Consider the following 21837-nt stretch of genomic DNA (forward strand, 5'->3'; position numbering starts at 1 on the left):
CCCCCCTCAGGACAGGGTTAGGGAGCCCTGTATTAAGGTAATGCCAGTGAATACAAAACTATGCATTTATGACTACTGTGCCAAACCGTCAGGACAAATGCTGGCCAACCCAATAGTGGGTACAGCAACACAGTGGCCAGGCAGTGTTTCTACAGTAGCACATACTTTTGAATATTTTTTTATTTGTACTATATAGATATGCACTGCAGTTAGGAGTTAATTTGAAGTCTTAGTAAATATGTTTTTAAATCCTGTGTGCATTTACTTAAACAACAACAGAGCTGCAAAAACAGAAAACTTACAAAAGCAGATTCATACATTAACATGAAGTACATTTTACTCCAAATCCTTTTTTTTTTGGTGCAAATTTTGAAAATAACTCTCAGCGTGTTTTTGAAATTCTTTATCATCAGATCAGGGCTTGACCCAACCTACACCCTATTGACAATGTTATGGCAGGTGTTTCTATTATTTTGTCCAACGGCCGCTGGATTAAAAGGAGTTTCGTTTTCAGTATTTTTATCTATCCAGTTTTTGTAGAATGTATCTGTGTGTAATAAAAATAAAACAGATACAAAAATGCTTGCTAATATGTTCCCAGTAAATATCGTCAGGGCAGACAGACAGAAATTAAGCTCGCTGGCTTCTATTCCCTGTGAATGCAACTGTACAAAGCTGGTGCAGTGGTTCTGCTGAACACAGAGTTAGAATAGACACATATGGCTCTAAGTAAATGTAATGTAATAAATTCAGGTTTAGTTTGTCATTGTTTTGAAGACAATGAGAAAGACTTCTAGTCGAAACGTTTGTCATTGAAGTTATTAGGTTTCTTTGTGCTTAGCTCATCAGTCAACTAAATCAATGTTTCGCTTGACTGCAGTGCAGTGTCATCAGGTTACAAGCGCTCCATAAAAATCTGTGATCCATACGCAGTCTTCTAAAGAGGCATCTGCAAGCAGATTCTAGATTCATTAATAAAGTATCTCTCAAGGACCCCTGAAAGATTAATAGCGAATTTGCATTCTGACGAATTCTGGAACACTAATAAAAGTTCTGCCTACAGTATGAGATGTGTTTTTTTTGGCTGCAAAAGCATATTTTCTATAAAATTCACTGAAAGTGTAGCACTGGAGTATCTGCAAGGAGCGACAGATAAATATTCTCCAACAACAGCTTCATTTAAATTACCATTTAAAAAATCGAATGAACCTTTACCATAATGTGTGCGTTTTTCATAAAATCTGAGACCTACGAAATGATGGAAAATGTTGTTACCACCATGAACTTTAATTGGGGAGAAACATAGTTTTTCAAGTATGCAAATTAAACTGCTGTTTCTTTGTAACAAACACCAAGTAAAAAAATATTGGATGGAAAGCTGCAAAACATTTATGAAAACTGACAGCACGTTGTAAGTCAGGCCAATGAATGGCTCCTGTAGTTGCCACTGGTTTGGTTTTTCGTTAAGACAGGATATCGTGTCGGATATCACCTCCCTGTAATGAGTCGTTGTTGACCTATGAGTATAGCGTTTCAAGGAATTTCAAATCCCCCTTTAAATAAATAAATAAATAAATAAAACCCACACCGGCCATCTTCCTCAATCCAAACCCAATTGCTTCATCATGCTGCGTTTCCATCTGCTGCTGAGACTGGTTTAAAATCAGACCTGTTCATTTCCATCAGCAGCGGAGCTCAAATCCATTTGAATTGGGGCTCAGTCTGTCTGCCTGCCTGGCTGTCTGCCTGTCTGTTAGGATTGCTGGCTGCGTTGCAACATGATGTGCAGTTATTCTGTTTTACATGTCGCTAGGCTTTGTCTATGTATTTTCTTTAACTCAGTGTGAAGGCAAGCTTATAGAAGGTTACTGAGGATATGATATCTGGAGTTTGTCGTGTCTTGTACTCTTCTGTACCAATGTCTGTGTCTCGTAATCTCTTGCAGTAATATGTCTTATTAGCAGGGTGTGTGTCTCAAATGCATGGATTGTGTCTGTTTAGCTTAGAAAATTACAGCTGATCGTTTTTTAGGTACTTAAACCTGATCTTGAAGTTTCTAAAGCTGCTGCCAGCTTGAATTTCACTGTGGCTCGTGGTAAATTCAGACTACCATGTTTCGGGTGAGTAAAAGTTTACTGTACTTGGAGTCAAATGTACAATAAGAAATGCACTGTCCATAACTGTTCAATGAATTTTCGTACCATAATTCCGTCCCTTAAAGTCTAATAAAGAAACAAGTTTCCAATTGCCTTTAACACATTTCAAATATTAAGGATTTGGTGAAGGGATCCTTAGCTTTACTTCCAGAGAGAAGTTTTTGCTCTCGTAACACCCAGTCCCCCATAACCCAGTCCGGGAAGCAGTTTTATTGACCGACTTGATAGTTAACTTACTTGAAAGCTTTTGGGTGGCACAGAGAGAGATGCAGTTTGAAGAATAAAAAGCAACACAGTATGCATGCCACAGGCTAATGATTGAGGAGGTGGGGGAAACAGAACACAAGGAGCTGGCTTTTGAAACATGGACCCCTCCTGAGAAGGTCCGGAGAAAGAGGGGGCTGCCCATCAGATAGGTCTCTTGGGTAGATGCCTGACAGAACCGGCACTCACTCCCACGGACGGTGGCGCTCGGAGGGGGTAGTTCTTCCGGTAACGCAGAGACTGGCTTCTCAGCAGCAGCCGGGTGTACTGGACCTCAGGGATGATGAGTTTGAGGCAGGGATCAGAGGCCGCATTGCGGGTGGAGTTGTACGGAAGGTCGTAGCCCACGATGGCCACTTTGGAGCTGGGCTGCCAGGGCCGGAGGTCTTTGTTCTTGATCTGGGATGAGGAGCGGAGCTGGGGGAGGCTGCCGCCAAAGCAGCCCCTGATCAGCCTGTCCTGAGCTTGCCTTAGGAGATCCACCTCCTTCTCCACGCAATCCAGCCCCAGGGCTTGGAGCTTCTTCCAGAAGGTGGCGTTGAAGTAGTCGTAGAGCTTGGCGTCCAGGGAGTTCCACTTCCGGATCTTCCCGGGTAAATCGGGGCTCATCTTCAGCTTGGATTCCGGGGTACGCATGTTGAGCTTCACGTAGAGAATGTCTTCCAGGTCCCAGGAGAGCAGGCGCCGCAAGAGAACGAGGGACTCGTCAAAGTACTCTGAGATCATGACCAAGGAGAAGATCTCGTCCATCTGCTTGATGAAGCCGGTGATGTACGAGTCGTCCGCCGGGCTGTGATCGTTCTCCCCTCCGAGGTCGAAGAGGAGAGTGTTGTGGGCGAACATGGAGTTGCCCGCGTCGGGTTTGTAATAGCGCTGAGGCTCCGCCAGGAAGGCCTCCAGGGACCCGTTGGGGACCCGCTTGAAGCTGGCGCAGTTCTGGTTGTAGTAGCTGAAGAGAGACTCGAACATGGTGGCTGGCTCTCGCAGGATGGTGAGGTAGAGGGTGTCGTTGGGCAGGAGCTTGCGAAGCTCCTGCTGGTTGAAGCGCATGTGGTTGGTGATGACCTGGGCAGGGACGGTGTGCGGGTGAACGAAGCGTACCGAGAAGCTCCAGGGGTAGCGGAACTGGTGGTCGTAGCCCTGGAGAGGGAGGGCCACGGTCAGGTTGTGACGCTCCGCGAAGCGGAACAGGATGTTCTGCACCGTGCTGCTCGCCGTCTTGTGCGTCTTCAGGAAGGCGATGCTGGTGTGCTTGGCCTTCGTCGACTGAGGAGGGGGGGAGCGGTGAAACGGACAGGATAAGTGGAACGACATGACATTCCTGAGGAGGAGAGAGAGAGAGCGAGAGAGGGGAAATCCAGGGGTTTTAATAAGAGAAGCTAGCGGTTTTAGTAACCAAGCAAGTGCAACATTAACTGAAAGCATGGCTTGCAGACAGAGATTTCTTTAAGTTGGGGGGACAGCTCATTTGCATACCTCTGGCAACTGGTTAGATAAAATCTCTCGGTAACAATCTGTGACGGTAAATCACATCTAAACCCATTACTGACCTGTAAAATAATCAGGCAGTAGTTTTATAAAAATTGCTTGTTAAATAGGGCCCAGTTATTTTTGTTAATGGCTGCAAATTACTAACATATTTTTTACCAATTGATTCGTTCAGCACATTTGAGAGCAATATAGCAAATGAGAAATGCACAACGGGTAAGATTTATGGATTTATTCAATCTGTTATTGATTGTTATTATTATATATATTAAAGACAATTCAATACACATATTTAAATACAATGCACTAGAACAAAGGTTCTAAATTAGACCTTGCAAAATTATCTTTTAACAACACGGTCAATTATTATTTTTCCTGTATTCGATGCATGGGTGGTTTTGTAAATGTATTAAAATCAATAAACAAAATAAAAAATAAATAAAAAATAATATTTTTCTGATGCTGTAATGGTAATAATGCCCAAGGGCAGGGGTGCAAATCTTTTAGAAAATTGTTGCTAAACTCTTTTGAAAGTTTAGCACCAGAGAGCCTACTGGTGCTAAATGATTAAGCCCCGCCCTAATCAAGCCCCTCCCCCTCTCTTCAATGAGTTTTTAGTGTTTTGTGGTGGGTCATGTGAGCAGCCCCACCCAATGAAAAACAATCAGCTACGGTTGCTAAGAAATAAAAAAAAATTGCCGCCAAAATTTTATGTTGCTGCCGCTACAGGAGGTACCCTAGCCGAATGTGCACCCCTGCACTGCCACCCTGTAGTGTGTGGATGGTGAAGGTGGGTGGAAGGCTGTGTGTTGGGATCCTACCAGTTGAAATGCCCTCCTTGGTGCAGCATCAAACTGAGGCAGCTCACAGCAAGAAGCACCAGAAAGATCTTCAGCCGAGACATCTTCACTGCAGAGAGGGAGGAACACGCAGTCAATCCACAGCTGTGGACAACAGTTTAGCATCACCCTATCGAATAAACTCCTTTTGCTTCATGAAGTCGAAAGAAACCTGCTGAATAATGTTACGTTAACATACTGAATTACACACCAGCGCTTTGTAGTTTTCCATATACTATACGAAAAACTGAATTGAAAAACGTGACATTTCGAAATGTAACATGAAATACTACTGTACTACTATTATGGCTTCCGGTAGACTTTTGCTATATCATTTTGTAGTTTCTTTACATGATGTTAAATAGAAGATCTACGTTATGTTCATATGGTTAAAAAATGATTTCTCAATTGTAAAATTCTAGATGCAAAACTTTTAGCCATAGCTGTACTGCACTAGACGAGAGAGAGAGAGAGAGAGAGAGAGAGAGAGAGAGAGAGAGAGAGAGAGAGAGAGAGAGAGAGAGAGAGAGAGAGGCTGATCATGAGAATTCACATGCAAAACACATTAATAATCACACACAAATAATCTGGGAAAAACAACATAATACCTTCAAACTCTCCTCTGGATCCAAAGGGATCTCGGTAGCTTTCTATAAAGCCGATGTAGCTGAAAGACACATTTTACTCCCCTTTCTTGCATTTTTCTGACCATATGAACTAAAGTCAATTATATTCAGGGGAAGCTGTCTTTAGGTTTTAGTTGAAAGAGCATGGATATATACTTACATGCAACTTTGTTACAAAACAATTAGGTTGTACAAATATTCGGAAAAAATAGTCCCCAATGTTCTTTCGCTGTTTCTGCTTTTTTAGGAGTGTGTATTTGTGACTGAGAGCGAATTAATCCTAATCAACAATCTCCCTCCTGACCAGTGAGGGCGCTGTATAACAGGAACAGAGCACCCCGGACTGGATGGTTTGGCAGTTCATTCCAGGGTCAGTTGGAAGACGAGTATCCATGAAGGGGGCGGAGTCACAATACTAGAAGTCAGCGCCTTACTGCAATGTGTCAGTCATGGATTGGAGGAGATTGCACTCGCTACCAAAGGGGGCGTGACTGAAGATATATTGGGGGATGTGGCCGAGCGATCTGTTCCTTTGTTATGGTTGTGAAAGACCTCTAAAGGACGGCAAAAGCCGAAAGTAACCGTGAGCTTTAGTCATGTTGTATCTGTCTGTCTATTAATTGTCACCCTTATCATTCATAGAAGACTAAATCTGGTTTGGCCAGTATCAGACCAAATCACCACTTACACAAGGAGCACTCTGTGTTGGGATTCGGGAGCGTGTCTGTGTACAGTGTGTGTTGTTATTATTTCAGGACTGAACCCTGTGGTTTTGACTGGCTTTACACATTGCTATGTATAGTCAGTCTTCTTATTTAAAGCAACAAAAATAGCTTTGTTTTCACCATTGGAACTGTTGTTGGATTGTTGTTCTTAAGCACTGCACCTCAGTGCACTACAAACCACTTTGCCACTGTATTTGATCAGTGTTTGCCGGTTTTCCAAGTTTGTTTGTTGCCATTCCAAGACAAGATCTTCTGAATGAACAGAAGAAACCACACTGGGGATATACAACACTGCAAACGATGGCAAAGCAATTTAAACAGCTGGTAATCCAATACCTGACGAAGTGCATTCATTGGAATGAATACAAGGTTTGCTATAGGCAAGACTAGAGAAAGGTGCTTTACAGACTCTGGTTCAGTTTGACTTTACATTACAATATGGGAGCTTTTTCGCTGGACAAGCTCCCAGATCACTTTTCAAGTTCAAATAAGAACATAAGAAAAGGTGCGAACGAGAGGAGGCTGTTCAGCCCATCAGTGCTCATCCGGTTCCTAGCAGCTGATTGATCTCAGAACTTTGTCAAGTCGGGTCTTAAAGGATCCCAGTGATTCTGCCTCAACAGCATGGCTAGGTGACCCATTCCATCCCCTCCCCACTCTCTGTGTGAAGAAGTGTCTCCTTCCCTAAGTCTTCACTTAATTTCCAACTCAATACTGGGCAGTTAAAATCTTTAGCAGTTCCATTACAATACAAGGCATTAAGATTTAAAACCCATTTTATTACCTCCTACAGCGCAAGCAACTTTAACTTTGTCCCCATTTAAAAGGAGCGCCAACATAACCTTCAAAATCCATTTTCTAACCTCCTACAACCCTGGCATCGTGATCACTGCCCCCTCTAATGCAGGGCTAACATCAGCTTTCAAATCCATTTCTTACCTCTTAGCTGCTCCTAATGGAAGCTAGTGTGGCACAGGTCACAGACAGTTCAAATCAGGAATTCATTCAAAGATAACTGTCAGAAAATCAATATCTACTGTGGAACCCTCTATCAGGGCCAGTCAAAGATGTGGCTCTTTGATGGGATGGCCTTATGATGTCCCTTTTCTGTAAAAAAAATGAATAAATAAATAATGAATGCCATAGGATTTGGACTATTTAAAAAAAATCCATTAGCCATCAATGGCTATCAATAAAAACGACCACTTTATTAGGACCAGTCTATTGGATTTGGCATCTCCTTGAATTTGAGATTAGGCTGGTCATGTGATGTGACTTCCCTGCTGTAAAGCTGTGGGAGCAGCACGCTTGCAAACAGTCTACCAGGACTGGGGAAAGATCTAACAGCTTTGGAGAGATAGTGGGGGCACGTGGAGGAGGAGCCACAGTACCTAGAATTTTAGGATTGAGATATAATTAAAAAAACGATATGAACATAATTTAGATCTTTTATTTAACATCACAAAATCAAATAAACTACACAATGCTTTTGCAAGTGTCTACCAGAAGCCATAGTACAGTATTTCATGTTAGATTTCGAAATTATTATTTATTTCTTAGCAGACGCCCTTATCCAGGGCGACTTACAATTGTTACAAGATATCACATTATTTTTACATGCAATTACATTATTTTTTACATACAATTACCCATTTATACAGTTGGGTTTTTTACTGGAGCAATCTAGGGTAAGTACCTTGCTCAAGGGTACAGCAGCAGTGTCCCCCACCTGGGATTGAACCCACGACCCTCCAGTCAAGAGTCCAGAGCCCTAACCACTACTCCACACTGCTGAAATGTCACATTTTTCATTAAGTGTATGGGCAACTACAAAACAGTATGTGATTGAATATGTTAACAAGGTAACATTATTCAGCAGGTTTCATTCAACTTTATGAAGCAAAAGGAGTTCATTCTACAGGGGGATGCGAAACCTCTGCCCATAGCTGTATACCACATGGTCCAATCAAATAACACGAACTACAGAATATCCTACAGAGAAGGGAGTTTACAATAGGCAGCTGTACAAGGACAAAGCCTGCAGTGTACAGCTTAGTGTCCCCAAGGAAACGTCTCATTGCTATGCATTTCTGCAAAAAAAAAGATGAAAAAGCTTCTAAAAAAGACAGCAGAGTCTGTATCCCCAGTCTATACCCTGAACACAGTCACCGTATACTTAGAGTCCTGTAAGCTGAGCTGAGGGTTTTGTCAGATAAGCATTATTAAGGATTCCTTACCATCAGATCGAAACTCAAGACAGCAGCACTGACCATTACTGTTCAATATCCCCACACTGCAGTACAACACTATCGCCTTACAGAGATACCCGTACCGCGCACTGCAGCTTCTCTTTCAGTGTCCTGCAATGCCTCTCATAACGCTGAAGAGAAACCAAATGCAACAGAGAAATCCCAGCTGAAGTCGTCTCGGTTTTAATATTTATTTATTTAGTTGTTTTGCATCCCCCGATAGAATTAAACAATTTTGCTTCATAAAGTCGAATGAAAGCTGCTGAATAACGTTACGTTAACATATTATTATTATTATTATTATTATTTATTTCTTAGCAGACGCCCTTATCCAGGGCGACTTACAATTGTTACAAGATATCACATTATTTTTACATACAATTACCCATTCATACAGTTGGGTTTTAACTGGAGCAATCTAGGTAAAGTACCTTGCTCAAGGGTACAACAGCAGTGTCCCCACCGGGGATTGAACCCACGACCCTCCGGTCAAGAGTCCAAAGCCCTCACCACTACTCCACACTGCTGCCCCATTGAAATACACGCCGCTGTATTACTTTTTTTGCGATATCATTTTGTAATTTCTTTGATTACATGATGTTAAATAAAATATCTAAATTATGTTATTGTATTTTTTAAAAAAAATTATGTCTCAATGCTAAAATTCTAGGTGATGCCAAACACATACAGTATGGGAAGTTTGCTCAGTTTATTATATAGCCCATTCCAGTCCTGATAAAGTCGCCCGTAATTGGGAAATATTAAAACCCCTAGGCTTCAAAATCCCTGTTGTGTGGCTAGCCCCTCACACTGAGAGCGGAATATAATAAACCAAGTGCTGATAAATGTGCCGATAAAGACGGCTGCGAGACGGAGTTAGTGAAACATGACAGCGACAGAGACAGGGAGATATAAACCCGCACTGGGCCCTCTCTTCACTGGGATGGGTCTCCATGGAGACCCGCTTTCCATTCGAGGCGGACCGGTCCTGGTTGAGCTAATCCGTTTCATGAACTGGGAACTGAGGGGGTTCAAGTGACACGGCTATCCGAGGCCAGTCATGCGCAACTCAATATTATATTCAGGTTTGACTGCATTTCAATGTTACCTGTGTGTTTGCAGCTCATTTCACTAGCCCTGGGATTAGTCTGTGTGCTGCTCCAGTACTTTGATCGGACATTAATCTACGCTTGTTGTGGAAAAAAAAGAACTGCTTTTCTTTAAATATCTCAAGCTGTTAATTATAATGTGTTGAAATTAGTGCTGTCAAGCGATTAAAAATCTTGGTTTTAATCGCATATTTCATTGATACAATTACTGCATCCATCTCATTTAAATTTGTTTTATTAATGACGCTTATTACTATTATTATTATTATTATTATTATTATTATTATTATTATTATTATTATTATTATTATTATTATTATTATTTAGTCCAGTATTGTTGTTAAATTGTTTGAACCAACTGCTCAATCACAATGGAGTCTGTTTATTACTGACCTTACTGTATTTACAATTATCAGTTATAAAGGGATGTTTTTCATTGCCATTTTAATAATAATAATAATAATAATAATAATAATAATAATAATAATAATAATAATACTTTAAAATGATCTTTTATTAATAACTTGAAATTGCCTAAATAAAACAAAACATTCACAGAGTAACAGTTATATCCTCCATAATTGTAAATAACATTGTTTAAAATAAATATGGTTATTGAAATAAAACAAAGCTACACAATGTTACTGGGTCTGCAGTCAGTAGTTATCCAATAGCACTGGTTGTAATATCAATCTCAGCTTGATTCATGGCTTTGCAGCGATCCTGAATTTCTAAAAGACAGGTTTCATTTGTTGTTGTGTGTAGCAGAAGAACTACTAGAAAGTGTATTTTGAGAAGTGAAAGCATGTTTAGCACGCAGGTGGTAGAGCAGACTAGATGCCCTTCTGTGATACTGGAACTCACTTTGACAGTAAACAAGTAACCCACTTTCTATCCAATCGTCAGAAAGTTTAAAAAAAACTTCCCATTCACAAGTCCTTCAGTGTGAGTGCTTTGCTGCATAATGCGGTTCCGTGACTAATTGTATATTCAAACGATGACGACACACATTCAGTCCTTGCATGCACTAAAATGGTGCCGCAGGAAATGAATTCTGGTATGCTAAGAGGGACAAGGCAGGAGAAAATTAATGGACACTTATTCCGTCTGCTGGACGTTTTGGATTTAAAGCATTTTTAAGCTTTGGTACTATGCGATTATCAGGCAGCTCTGAGGATCCTCTGATGAAATATTTCTTCCTGGAATCATATAACTTCCTGTGTGAAAAGTCACATGATTGCAGCAAAGGAAGTGGTTTTGTACCAGGAAGGAGTAGCACATTTCTATAGCATTGTTTATGAGGAAAAAAGTAAAAATGTAGTTTTAAACACCAGCAAAAAGGGGGAAATAGTATCACCAGTGCTAATAAGGCAAAGGATTTTATCTTAGATGCCTTTGAACGCTTACAACAGCAAAACAGATGAGTCATTGACAGCTTTTTAAAATGAAAAATAAGAATCGCTTCCAAGATCGGACAATAATCTTGGTTTTAGAAGTTCAAGCCCAGATTTCGCTTGGATTAGAAAGCAAATTCCTTTTTTAAACACAGAGAGCACTGTGGCGGGATGGAATTCGCTTCATCATTCCCTTGGGAAAAAAAATCAATTTCCTCTCTCTCTCTCTCTCTCTCTCTCTCTCTCTCTCTCTCTCTCTCTCTCTCTCTCTCTCTCTCTCTCTCTCCAGCAGAATAGTTTTTCCACTAAACCGAAGATTAATATCAATATTGATATGGTCATATAAGACGATAAAAGGTCATTCGTGTTTTGTGCCTACAGACATATTATTATTATTATTATTATTATTATTATTAGTAGTAGTAGTAGTAGTAGTAGTATATTTTGGCCACATTTCAGAGCAGTACATCTTATTTGGCTCGTGTCGTCTCATGCAGAGTACCAGCTGTCAGATTCTAAAGACACGGACAGAGGCATGATCTGGGGACTGTGTTATTATTCTTTTTAAATAAAACACTATTTATAATATGATTAATATGTGCAGTTAACCCCGTCTCTGACGGTACAAGATTCTTGTGATGAACTTTGGGTGTCTGAATCGCTCAGCTTTCCCTAAGCTTTACCATACCTATCTGTGTTTTACAATGCTTGCCTATGCTTTACCATACCTCTCTGTGCTTCACAATGCTTCCCTATGCTTTACCATACCTCTCTGTGCTTTACAATGCTTGCCTATGCTTTACCACACCTCTCTGTGCTTTACAATGCTTGCCTATGCTTTGCCATGCTTTCACTGTGCTTTATCACACCTTGCTGTGATTTTACTAGGGGACCCTTTTGTAAGCCGGAAGTTCAGAAGCTGCTCTTCAGTTCTATTTGCCATTGACATTACAAAGGAGCTGAACTGTCCCTTGTTTAGTAAATGACCATTTAGTGCCCTGCTGTGAACTGCAAGGCAATTAGCTTCAAATACATGTGATCGATTCTTAGTCATTTACTAGCCTCCTGCTTGTAAAAAAAAAAAAAAAAAAACATACCCATAATCGCTTGTATTTGCTGGAGGTGATGAATTCTGGGGTCTAGATTGAAAGGTAAAGCAGACTTGGGAGTAGATGCTGCATTTCATTATGATTGCATGAAAGCATTCCAGAACCCCCTGCTGTGTTGATAAGAAGCTCATTGCTTTACCTGTGCTGTATCTCACGTTGTCCGTATCGCAGAATAATTTTGTCAGTGTCCTGTGAAATAGAAAAATAGAAACAGAGAGTTTTTTGCTCGGCCAAAATAAAAGGAGTGCAGGAGATCTGGGAACGTGGGCAGGTGTGTGAGAGAGTGACAGCTGCAACACCAATCAAAGCCACTCTCTTCAAAGCAAACAGCCTGTCAATCAAGCTGTGTAAGTCAACAGAGGCAAGGTCTGGCTGGTTAGCAAAGGGCTTGACTGTCTCTATGTGAAGGTAGTGCTGTTTAATGATGGAATGCCACAGCTAAGAAGGGAAGCACAGCGTGAATTCAAAATTCAAACATTGCCGATGGTGGCTACCCAAAGACCAATAGGGGAATCGAACTGATGGAGGCTACAAAGGGGTTCAAATCCCTAACAAGAGGGTCTGAGTGTCTCCCCTTGGATAAGCATGGGTGTGCAGGGAGAGTCATACAGTCAGGGGAGTTTTCTTACTAAATACTCTGGTATCTCTGAATAGATCATTGTCTCCTCTTTAAAAAATATGCTAGATATTTTCGCTGGTCTTTGCTGGGGATTTCCAAAGGGAGCGTCGCATTGGCTCTGGCGTGCCCGGGGTTTAGGGAGGCAAAACCGGCAGGGACTGTTTCTCCTCATCGTGCTACAAGGGACCCTGCTGGCCAGGCGTCCAGTGAGCTCAGAGCGGACACCTGCAGGGCTTGACCTCCAGAGGTTGGTAGCTCGCTAACATCCTCACTCGAGTTCCTGGGTGTAGAAAAGGAAGCTGGTTCGGTCGTGGGATCAGAAGACGCCCGCTGATCCTTCGGTTCTCCTGAGCTGTGTGGGAGAATCGCTGCGGTGAGGGGAAAAATAACTGGGGAATCTAAATTGGGGAGAAAATCAGGGGGAAAATAACTGGGCACTGTTAATGTAAAAAAAATTAAAAAATTAAAAAATAAACAGCTGGATAAGAAACAGGAGGATGGCAGACAGCTGGAGACTCCAGAGTTAAGATTATAATGGGATTACTAGCGATGCTGGTTTTAATGTCAATTTGCTGGTCACTTGTGTGGATTTCATCACCAGCGGGGGGCCCTAAAGCATCCACAGGCCAGGTTCTAACCACAGCGAAGTGAATCCTTCAGGTTTGAGAAAGCACGTCTCATTGCTGCTGCTCCAGGCTCACTTGTATAACTGCCCTACATCGACTCTGCTGAGACACCACCAGCACTGGGCCTCTACCACTCTGCATTGGCACAAGACGCCAGGCCCCGGTTACACAGAGTCACCTCCAGGAGAAAACGATGACTAAGAGGGAGCGCTTAACCCCCCCTGCTGCCCTTCACAGAATCCCCCCGACTGGCTGGCTTCATTCACCTAGATGGTGAATCCAGGACACTTCAATAACCCAGGACACTGCTTCAATAACCCAGGACACTGCTTCAATAGCCCAGGACACTGCTTCAATAACCCAGGACACTGCTTCAATAACCCAGGACACTGCTTCAATTACCCAGGACACTGCTTCAATAACCAAGGACACTGCTTCAATAACCCAGGACACTGCTTCAATAACCAAGGACACTGCTTCAATAACCCAGGACACTGCTTCAATAACCCAGGACACTGCTTCAATAACCCAGGACACTGCTTCAATAACCCAGGACACTGCTTCAATAACCCAGGACACTGCTTCAATAACCCAGGACACTGCTTCAATAACCCAGGACACTGCTTCAATAACCAAGGACACTGCTTCAATAACCCAGGACACTGCTTCAATAACCCAGGACACTGCTTCAATAACCCAGGACACTGCTTCAATTACCCAGGACACTGCTTCAATTACCCAGGACACTGCTTCAATAACCCAGGACACTGCTTCAATAACCCAGGACACTGCTTCAATAACCCAGGACACTGCTTCAATAACCCAGGACACTGCTTCAATAACCCAGGACATTGCTTCAATAACCCAGGACACTGCTTCAATAACCCAGGACACTGCTTCAATAACCCAGGACACTGCTTCAATTACCCAGGACACTGCTTCAATTACCCAGGACACTGCTTCAATTACCCAGGACATTGCTTCAATAACCCAGGACACTGCTTCAATAACCCAGGACACTGCTTCAATAACCCAGGACACTGCTTCAATAACCCAGGACACTGCTTCAATAACCCAGGACACTGCTTCAATAACCCAGGACATTGCTTCAAATTCAGCACAGAGAGAAGAGCAAGAGGGCATGAATAGACGCTGAGTAGAGTTTAGAACAGAAGGTAGGAAGCACTTTGCAACACAGAGAGTTACAAATGCATGGAACAGCCTACCAGGTGAAGCATCTAAAACACTGGGAACATTTAAAAAAAATGCTTTTAAACGAGTGTGCTAACAAGGGACGAGCCTTGACGAACCTTTCTTCTGTTTTTATGTTCCTCGCTGCTGCTGATTGATCTCAGAACTTGTCAAGTCGGGTCTTAACGGGTCTCAGTGACTCTGCCTCAGCGACGTGACCAGGTGACCCATTCCATCCCCTCACCACTCTCTGTGAGATGAAGGGTCTCCTTCCTTCTGTCCTGAGTCGCCACTTAGAGTTCTACTTAATATAATAAAGAAAACTTTTGCAAACCTTTTTGAATCCCCACTCTGATGAATCTATTTTAGTTCCACACAATACAAACCACAACATGATCTCCTCTCCTCAGCTGTGAAGGCATCTACTTATTCGGAGGGGAACAGAGCCCCTAAATGGAATTTAAACCTTCTGCATCAGAAAATCTCTAGTCCTAACTTCAGCCGGGCTGAAATCAATAACAAGCTTGTCACTAACATCCCTCCCCTGCTGCCACTGCTGTAAATTCAAAACTAGAGCTCTCTGTATGAAGGCAGCATGTCCCACTGGTGCCAAAAGTTTTGCATCACCTAGAATTGTAGGATTGAGACAAAAACTGTATTAGATCTTCTATTTAACATCATGTAATCAAAGGAACTAGCGGAATCCATAATAGTCGTACAGTATTTCATGTTAGATTTTGAAATGTCACATTTTTTTCAATCACATTTAGTATACGGAAAACTCCAAAGAGGGTGCGTAATTCAATATGTTAACGTAACGTTATTCGGCAGCTTGCATTTGACTTTATGAAACTAAATGAGTTCATTCTACAGGGTGATGCAAAACTTTTGGCCAGAGCTGAAGAGCAGTGTGTACAGAACAGTAAAGAATAGGAAAAGGCAATTATTGTAAATCTGATCCATCCTACTTAAGACTGGCATTGGGTAGTTGTTTGTATGATGGTGAAGTATATTAAAATGATTTGTAAACCCATAAATATTTGCGAGCTTTTTATTATGTGTTTTTCACATATGAAAAAAGAAACGCAAACATTTTTGGCACAAATATCAAATTTCACTAACAATACATACTTTGATATTGCAGCAGGTCGCCAACATATCTGCAGCAAAATAGGTTTTATGGGTGTGATTCACCAAATATTTTGGTGGCAAATATTTACAGTATGTGGAATAACTCTAAGTGTTCTCAAGACCCCAAGATGGGTACCACTGCACGTGTGGGACAGACTGCTCATTAAAATCATATTGTTAAAAGAGGAGATCTTTATCTATTCAGAGATACCAAGATATTTAGTGAGCAAGTCGTCTGAGTGAAGTTATCCAGCAACTCCCCATCCCCAGCTGTGCTGCTTTCCTAGAAAAAGTGGGGAAGCTATAAAAAATGTCAACAAGATGCTCAGATATATAGTGAAACGTGTTGAATTTAAATCAAGGGAAGTAATGTTAAAACTTTACAATGCATTAGTAAGACCTTATCTAGAATATTCAGTTCTGGTCACCTCGTTACAACAAGGATATTGCTGCTCTAGAAAGAGTGCAAAGAAGAGCGACCAGAATTATTTAAAAGGCATGTCGTATGCAGACAGGGTAAAAGAATTGAATCTATTCAGTCTTGAACAAAGAAGACTACACAGCGATCTGATTCAAGCATTCAAAATTCTTAAAGGTATTGACAATGTCGACCCAGGGGACTTTTTCGACCTGAAAAAAGAAACAAGGACCAGGGGTCACAAATGGAGATTAGACAAAGGGGCATTCAGAACAAAAAATAGGAGGCACTTTTTTACACAGAGAATTGTGGGAGTCTGGAACCAGCTCCCCAGTAATGTTTTTGAAGCTGACACCCTGGGATCCTTCAAGAAGCTGCTTGATAAGATTCTGGGATCAATAAGCTACTAACAACCAAACAAGCAAGATGGGCCGAATGGCCTCCTCTCGTTTGTAAACTTTCTTATGTTCTTATGTTCTTAAAAAGGAGAACATTTCTGGAAACGTCTTGCTCATTAAAATATCTAGCATATTTTTTTAAAGAGGAAACAGTAATCTATTCAGAGATACCAGAGTATTTAGTAAGCAAGGGGTCTGAGGGAGGAAAAATTGGCTTTTAAATCCTCCCTTCAGTTCCGTGAATCATTTCTTTTTTCCATCACTGGTGGCGGTTCTGAACATGTCTATTTATAAATTCAGAGAGACCAATCATTTGAACTAGTTTGCTGCCAATCCTGACTCCGCACTTCATAGGCGAGAGACCATTCAACAGAAATCGAAAAAAGGGATTGATGCATAATGTATATGTTTCAGGGGCTTTACCACATCATGACAAATACACAGGCAGCATTTCAGCATACAGTACTTCATGAAGACAAGCTTTTGTTTTTAGCTGGGAGTTATGAGTCATTGCAGATTTCTATGCAGAGTTATAAGTGGGTCACCCACAGTAAAGTTCAAGCCTTTAGGGTTTAATACCAGTCCTATTTCTGGACTTCAGCATGAATCATTTCACAATGCATAGATACATTACACGGTACACGGGTGTAACACGCAACGTGTGACCATTGTTCTCAATTACAGTCAATTCTTATTTAGACGAACTTGGATTAAACACTTTTCCTGATGCTACACAATTTCGACATGGTCCCGGATAAATCACTTATTGTAAATGACTTCTCATAATACCAATTCATTTAATCCTCCAGGGATGAAAAATGAGAATATCCCTTGATGCATTTCAAGTTGCCATAGTGCTCATGCATCAATTATGTTTCCATGAAGTAAAAAAATCAGTGGAAAAAAAAACAACCTTGCATTATCCTTGCAGACAAAGCGATGGATTTCACCGTACAAGAAAAAGAAAAATGTTGCTGCAGATTGCAACGTTCCGACAAACACTTCTGAAAAACCAGGATGCGATTATACAGGCCTGATTGTGGCCCAGGATTTTTAAAATGCAGGCTTCACAACACAGATTGTGAACGGTACTGGATCCAAAACACAGTGCAGCACCATACAAGAACGAGGAAGAGTTTTGTGCAAGACCCAGCGAAGTTTGAAACGTTACCCAAATGACCATCAGGAAAAGGGTCACTTGTTTTCTCGTTTCTTGTCACAGTCAATCCTGGAGTCGCTCCTATCGTACCCCTTGTGAAAGGCTGCTGTTGTCAAGTGGAAAGCATTTCGATTTGTCATGCAGCCGCTGTGAGATGTGGAGGCAGCATGTATCCCCTGCAGTTAATAAATACAGCAGACCCCGGACAGGATGTACAAAACAACTGATCATCTTTTTGTTCTTTATGAGGAGGAAGACAAAAGGGTGTTTAAAGTCAAGAAAATTGAGCAATGAGGAGAAAGCGATTAAATACATAAGAGAACGAGAGGAGGCTGTTCAGCCCATCAGCGCTCGTCCGGTTCCTAGCAGCTGATTGATCTCAGAACTTTGTCAAGTCGGGTCTTAAAGGATCCCAGTGGTTCTGCCTCAGCAACATGGCTAGGTAACCCATTCCATCCCCTCACCACTCTCTGTGTGAAGAAGCGTCTCCTTGCCTCTGTCCTGAGTCTCCACTTCATTTCCAACTGTGCCCTCTGGTTCTGCACTTAAAGTACTGGGTTTGGGTTAATTATGTCAACTCCTTGGCATGTATAAACCAATAACAAACTAAACAAAATCTTCAAATCCTTCATATCTAATAATGACAAACAAATCACACCCTACTGCACACAAAAGGCTCCACTTAAGACCTGTTGCCATTTTCACAAAGCACTATTAAAAGACTGATATGATTAATGAGATAATGTACAGGCAGCTGTTCACATGAGGCTGTAATTACATCTGCTGAAACTGATAAAGCATAGATATGTGTCACTAAAAAGTGCTTGAAAGAACTGCAGTCTTATGTACAGTTGGGTGGACATTTATTATTTTGTTATATAGCATTTATAATACTGCGAAACATTGGGACATTGGGACATTGTCAACTGGTCTTTTAAAGTCTTTAGTAGTGTAATATTACTTGTGCAGCAGTGTGGCGTAGTGGTTAGGGCTCTGGACTCTTGACCGGAGGGTTGTGGGTTTAATTCCTGGTATGGGACACTGCTGCTGTACCCTTGAGCAAGGTACTTTACCTGAATTGCTCCAGTAAAAACCCAACTGTATAAATGTGCAATTGTATGTAAAAATAATGTGATATCTGTATAATGGGAAATAATGTATAATGTGATATCTTGTAACAATTGTAAGTCGCCCTGGATAAGGGCGTCTGCTAAGAAATAAATAAATAATAATAATAATAATATCCTTATGTAGTGCAGGCTTAGTAAAAGCATAGGAAGGTGTATAAAGCACAGTGCCAGCATGGTTACACACAGGTTAGCACAGAGAGGTGTGGAAATGCATTCCAAAAAATACATGCCCAATGCATACCATGGGAAATATATATATATATATATATATATATATATATATATATATATATATATATATATATATATATATATATATATATATATTAACCTACAGTACAGAAAGCGAGCGGTGTTGCTCAAGTCAAAATGTAGCCTAATGCTAGCGAGAAAAGTAGACGGATATTTAAAAAAAAAAACAAAAAAAAAAAACGTTTACCTTCAGTCAGGAGAAATCAATACATTATTACATAACACAGTTCAGCGCCGGTATGGATACACATATGATTAGCTAATGTATGTGCATTTTAAGAACCGAAGCAATTTCTATTACAAATACAACTCGCGGGTAATACACCTGCTAAGAGACGCGACCCCCACAGACAGCGGTAACCTTCACGCAGCTCGGGCAGTCTCAGCACACAGACCGGCCCCCTGGTTGTATTCTAGGCTGTACAGAATCCATCACGACTGGGATTTGAAATTAATCTTTAATAGTCCTGCGGGAGAAAATTATAACCGCAATATCCGCTCAAATAAAGTCCAGAGACCGCGGCAACAGCAAACACCAATAATAATAATAATAATAATAATAATAATAATAATAATAATAATAATAATAATAATCCTTACCGCTTTATCCTCTGTGCGAATGGGGTTCAGTGCTGTATTTGGTAGTAGTCTTCTACTGCTAGCCTATAGTAATATTGCGGTCTTCGTTGAGAAGGAGCGAATTTATTAATACTAATAATAAATAAATAGATAAATAAAAGACAGAAAGAAAGAAAAGAAAGAAAGGACCAGTCCGGACTGCTACATCGTTCACGGGAAAGCCGCGGTATCTGCCCCAGTGTTGGCTCTCACTGGAAGCCGCGTCGCAGGACCAGCTTTGCTGTCATGGTTTTTCCTCGGTCAGTATGAGGGTCAGTGGAAGCGGCTGGCACGCACAGGGGACAATACCTGTGGTGGTGCTACCTCAGCCTGCACCTGTGCTGTGTTACTCGGACTGGACGCAACTGTCATTCGGAAGCGGCGATGACCAAGTATTGTATTTTGTTTCCCTTCCCTAATTTAAATAGCAACGCGTTTTTATTAAAATGCACGGACTGGCGCCATGTTGCAAACCCCCCAGCTGGCTGCTTTCACAGAGAAGCGGTTCTGATTGTGTATTATTCATGAATTATTCCACCCCCACCCCCTCACCCCCTCTCCCCCTCTCCCCCTCTCCCCCTCTCTTTCTGCTCAAATGCACGGGCCACTGCTGGCAATTCCTTCACGTAATGATGTTACATATACGAGAGAAGCAGTAAGTGACTTGTTCTGTCTACAAATCAATGTTGAAAATATGTTAAACATTTATTAATAATGATAATTTGCTGGGGACACCTACAATTCTGAAAAAAATATATTTTATTTTCTTATTATAAGGGACATTTTTTTCCAAATATAAATGTACCGGTACAATAAACAACAGACGTCAACGTAGCATAAACTCAAAATTAAGGATTGTAACTTAAGCAGGCATACGAGAACTGAAAACAACACACCGTTTTGACATAAAGGACTGAATAAGGACGTTTGATTCTTGACCTTGCTATAAATACTGTTCGTTTGTTGTGTTTGATTTTATTTTATTCGTTTTTATTAGGCTCATTTTCAATTCTCTTGATGTGTGCCCAGATAGATATATCAGTAATAACCACAAAATCAAATCACGTGTACAGTATGTAACAGTAAAAACCTACTTATTATAAATAAAGTTTAACGTAATGAAATATAGTCAGGCGACTCCCTACCCCTTCTCATACCCACCGCAATTCGTGGTGCTGTTTCGACATGGGTAAGTTGCGTACTGTCACTAAATATAGAGTCTGTTACTGTGCTGTCTCTCTGAATTCAACAGGGGTCTATGAGCAGCTTACCGCCATCGTCCGACCACAATCCTACAGCAGCCGACACCTGGTCGCCGATTTCTGGGTGTATAGCTGGGCTGGGAGCTGTCTGTGCGCACGCTGTTCTGTCTTTGCTGCTTGTCTGGGAGAAGCTCATGAAAAGATTCAAATGACAGATCCAGTCTCGACTGTACAGACGCATCAGGTGTGACTGGCTGTAGTTTTAAATATATACCAGTGCACCCCCATTGTGTTGTGCTTTTAGTTTTAAGTATTACAGAAGAGACACCTAAAGATTTTAAATCAATTTCTTACCTCTTATTAGCAATGGCACTATTGTTACCCCATACCCCCACTTCAATATTATAGAGTTGAAGTTACTGAAAAATGTAGTCTGATTACAGTAATGAGTTACTCCCCAACACAGACCAGCATTCTGACCTCACTTGCATGCCAGGTAAATCAGTAGCAGACAGACTCTATGCTATAGACTCAGGAAGATATTCTGAACTGGGCAATTATGTGCTCCAATCCGCTGTGGGCACTGCTGGTAACGCTGTGGTCGGCTAATGGTTTTTGTGGGGGTGATAGACAGGGATTCTAATGGGGTCCCGGTGGGATTTGAGAATAGTGTCTATAAATGGTTAGTGATATGATACTCCTTTATTAGCAATGCCTTGTGTTTTCCAGTCTGTAAGGGATAGAGTTGATTCCGATGCTTTCTCAAGTTGTGGGAGAGTTCTTTTTCCACCTATCCTGTTTCCCTTGATTAAGTGGACAGAGAGAGGCTGTAATTATATGCAAGACAAGAAACTAGAGAAAAAGAAAGTGGGTCAGATCTCAGAACAGATTGGGTCGGGTTCCCCAGGACTGAGGGCTCTTAAATAGACCCAGAGACGGATCTTCAAAAATGAGACACAGTCGAACATTTGTTTTGCTTAATAGACAGCTGCGCACTTTGTACTATTTAAGACCATTCAGCCCATCTAAGCTTGTCTGATTCCCACTGTCCCAAGTCCATTTAATTCCCAGCTGTGTTCTCCGTCCTGGTTTCTGGGCTGCGCTTAAAGTTTTAGTTCGGGTTAACTTTGTCAA

General features: G+C 41.3%; 1 protein-coding gene across 4 annotated transcripts; it reads right to left on the reverse strand.

Annotated features, from left to right (window-relative positions):
• Positions 1-5: 5 nt before the first annotated feature.
• Positions 6-19987, reverse strand: LOC117967767 (galactose-3-O-sulfotransferase 3-like). 4 transcript variants are annotated; one of them, XM_059011786.1, is made up of 5 exons: positions 19484-19987; positions 12099-12148; positions 7038-7205; positions 4730-4817; positions 6-3741 (listed from the first exon to the last, which is right to left on the reverse strand). In XM_059011786.1, exons 4-5 carry the CDS (start codon positions 4810-4812, stop codon positions 2565-2567), a joined length of 1260 nt encoding a protein of 419 aa, XP_058867769.1. In that variant the 5' UTR covers positions 4813-4817; positions 7038-7205; positions 12099-12148; positions 19484-19987; the 3' UTR covers positions 6-2564. The 4 variants fall into 4 exon arrangements, with proteins under 4 accessions (XP_058867769.1, XP_058867767.1, XP_058867770.1 ...); XM_059011784.1 differs by lacking the exon at positions 12099-12148; XM_059011787.1 differs by lacking the exon at positions 7038-7205.
• Between the last annotated feature and the right edge of the window lie 1850 nt (positions 19988-21837).

The sequence above is a fragment of the Acipenser ruthenus genome, chromosome 43 (assembly GCF_902713425.1).
Source record: "Acipenser ruthenus chromosome 43, fAciRut3.2 maternal haplotype, whole genome shotgun sequence".
Classification (NCBI taxonomy): domain Eukaryota; kingdom Metazoa; phylum Chordata; class Actinopteri; order Acipenseriformes; family Acipenseridae; genus Acipenser; species Acipenser ruthenus.

Bases quoted from the DNA above. Each gene is read 5' to 3' on its own strand.
- LOC117967767 (XM_059011785.1), bottom strand. From the start codon at position 4,812: ATGTCTCGGCTGAAGATCTTTCTGGTGCTTCTTGCTGTGAGCTGCCTC. The intron at 3,742-4,729 runs GTAGGATCCCAA...TCTCCTCCTCAG, and splicing joins CAAGGAGGGCATTTCAACTG to GAATGTCATGTCGTTCCACT.